The 3,076-nt window shown below is 42.9% G+C and overlaps 1 protein-coding gene across 1 annotated transcript; it reads left to right on the plus strand.

Moving 5' to 3' along the window:
• Positions 1-1,382: 1,382 nt before the first annotated feature.
• Positions 1,383-1,979, plus strand: LOC145245651 (uncharacterized). The gene has a single exon (XM_080107212.1). It carries the CDS (start codon positions 1,383-1,385, stop codon positions 1,977-1,979), a length of 597 nt encoding a protein of 198 aa, XP_079963338.1.
• The last annotated feature ends 1,097 nt before the right edge of the window (positions 1,980-3,076 follow it).

Genomic DNA, 3,076 nt, shown 5'->3' on the forward strand with positions numbered 1-3,076 from the left:
CGTGATTATTTATAAAAATCATGCAGTGTGTTCTAGACAAGACGATGGACTAATTGATTGTGCAGAGGATTAGATAACAAATGAAAAAGCAAAATCAACAAATTTAGTATTCCCAGATCGTCAGATTAATACGCTTGAACCATCTATTTCCCTTCACTGTCCGGTTTCATAGTTTATCACGTATATTTAAAAACTCCGTTTCAATCGAGGACGTAAAAAGACAATATAATGATTTAATGTCCACGTGTAAAACTAGACATAAAAATACGATAGCACGCTCAGCAGTGTCGTAAAGCAAAACAGCATTTGGGATGGTGTTAACAGTGATTGACGCACGATACCCGTTAACTGATAAATCAGATTACAATTTACAAGTTTGAACAATTCTATCAGTTTAAATGCTGTCATTTTTTTAAGGATTGATAATCCAAAAGATTAAATTTTATGGAGGTAAATTGCGTTTTAATTAAATGGTAACTACATTTCTCAATATATATAAATCCCCGAAACAGTGTTTCATTGTAAACAACTGATGATCCCTTGAAAAATAAAAATAATAAAAAATGGTATTGTAGTAAATTCGAGAGAGTTGATGCAGTGATTGCAGGTGATTAAATGACTTACTGACTGGATGGTTTTTTAACGAATGATAAAAAGTAATTTTTTGTATAGTTTTAAAGGTTAAAAACTTCAAAGACTATATATATATATATATATATATATATATATATATATATATATATATATACTAGGTTCTTGCGTAAGTTCCCGCTGTTTCATAAAAAAATTACTCTAAGATATGCCCTGCTATTTACCAATAAGTTATATATCATTGATGAGCCTCCTTCCAGAGAGGTACTCACTGAGGCCCTTAGACATTAGAGGTGCGGCAAGGCCCCAGGAATTGATGGAATCCCTCCAGAGATCTAGAAATATGGAGGTCCCGAACTGCACATCAAGCTCCATGAACTCCTTGCCTGTTGTTGAGAGCAAGGGAAACTCCCACGGGACCTCCGCGACTCAATCATCATTGCCTTATACAAAAACAAGGGGGAAAGATCGGCCTGCTCAAACCACCGGGGAATCACCTTGCTGTCTATCGCAGGTAAAATCCTTGCCCGTGTGTTCTTGCGCAGACTGATACCTGCTATCGTGGAAGACCATCTCTCAGAAACTTAGTGTGGCTTCAGAGAAAACAGGGACACAACAGACATGGTTTTAGTCCTCAGGCAACTCCAAGAGAAATGTCGAGAGCAGAACAGGCGACTTTACATTACGTTTGTGGAGTTGACCAAGGCATTCGATACAGTGAGCAGAGAAGGGCTTTGGCTGATTATGGAGCGCCTCGGTTGCCCCCCCCCCCAAAAAAAAAACTCCTCCACATGATTATTCAGCTGCATGAGAATCAGAGCGGCCAAATCAGAGTGAACAACAACCTATCAGAACCCTTCCTCATCAACAACGGCGTGAAACAGGGATACGTCTTAGCACCGACTCTGTTCAACATCTTTAGCATGATGCTTAAACATGCAACCGAAGACCTTGACGACAACGACAATGCGATTTATATCCGATATCGCCTTGACGGCAGCTTCTCCAACCTCAGAAGGCTGCAAACCCATACAAAGTCTTTCGAGCATATGATTCGAGACCTCCTTACCGATGATGCAGCCCTTGTTGCCCATACCGAAAGAGCCCTGCAGAATCTCACATCCTGCTTCACAAAGGCTGCCAATCTCTTTGGACTCGAGGTCAGCGTGAAAAAGACAGAGGTCCTCCACCAGCCCGCTCCTCGGGAAGAGTACAACCCTCCCCACATCACTATAGGTGAAACCGAGCTAAAGACAGTACACCAGTTCACCTATCTTGGATGCACTATCACCTCAGAGGCAAAGCTCGACAAGGAAATCGATAACCGACTAGCCAAGGCAGCAGTGCTTTGGCACTATACAACAGAGTCTGGCGGAATAAACACCTGAGGAAGAACACAAAAATCTGTGTCTACAGAGCCGTAGTACTGCCAACCCTTCTTTACGGCTATGAGACATGGGAAACCTACTGCCATCACATACGACTCCTCGAGCGTTTCCATCAGCTCAGTCTCCGCACCATCCTCAATGTACTCCGGTATGACTACGTCACCAATGTTGAGGTCATCCAGCGGGCGAGGACAACCAGCATCGAGGCTATGCTGCTAAAGTCACAACTGAGCTGGGCGGGGCACGTCTCCAGAATGGAGGATCACCGACTGCCCAAGATAACTCTTTACGGCGAACTATCCACCGGCTCCCGTGATAGAGGAGCTCCGAAGAAACGTTACAATGACTCTCTGAAGAAGTCACTTGAAACCTGCCACATTGACCAACGCCAGTGGTCTACTCTTGCTGCAGACCGTGTCACCTGGCGACGCACAGTCCACCAGGCGGTCACCTCCTTTGAATTATCTCGCATAGAGATCCTGCGCGAAAGGCGCTACAAGAGGAAGAGTCGGGAAGTCTCAGCAACCGCACCTGATGGAACTTTTGAATGCAGCCGCTGTGGCCGAGCCTGCTTGTCTCGCATTGGGTTCATCAGCCACAAACGTGCCTGCAGTTGACGTGGACAACCACCTTCAAAGAATCTTCGTTCGCGAAGTAAAGCCATTGATATATATCATTAGAAAGCACGCGTTTTGTTCTGCAACATAATGGCCAATGTTTTTAGCTCATATAGTTTTTTATTGTTTTTCAGAACCATCAAATGAATTGTCAAGTAGATAAAAAATAACATTTTCGACAGCTCTTTCTTGTAGCCTTTAACCGAGGTAAAAAAGGCGATTGAAGTAACCAAAATATTTGTGTCGTATATGGAGAAAACGCTATAGTTTAGGGAACAGTTCAAGATTGGTTTACCAGATTCAAACACGGCTATTCTGACATCAATGACGCTCCTCGTTCAGGAAGAACAATCAACTCGGGGCTATTTGAAGGCAGATGATCATCAGATATGTTGAGAATTGGGTGAAAAAATGAAGTGTGATTTTGTGACAATTTCACGCCACATTTAGTGGATGAGATTCACAGAAAAACTTTTGCTG

The sequence above is a fragment of the Euprymna scolopes genome, chromosome 23, assembly GCF_053919585.1.
Source record: "Euprymna scolopes isolate OS-2025 chromosome 23, ASM5391958v1, whole genome shotgun sequence".
Taxonomy (NCBI): Eukaryota; Metazoa; Mollusca; class Cephalopoda; order Sepiida; family Sepiolidae; genus Euprymna; species Euprymna scolopes.

Excerpts from the sequence above, each read along its gene's own strand:
- LOC145245651 (XM_080107212.1), top strand. The coding sequence starts at position 1,383 with ATGATTATTCAGCTGCATGAGAATCAGAGCGGCCAAATCAGAGTGAAC.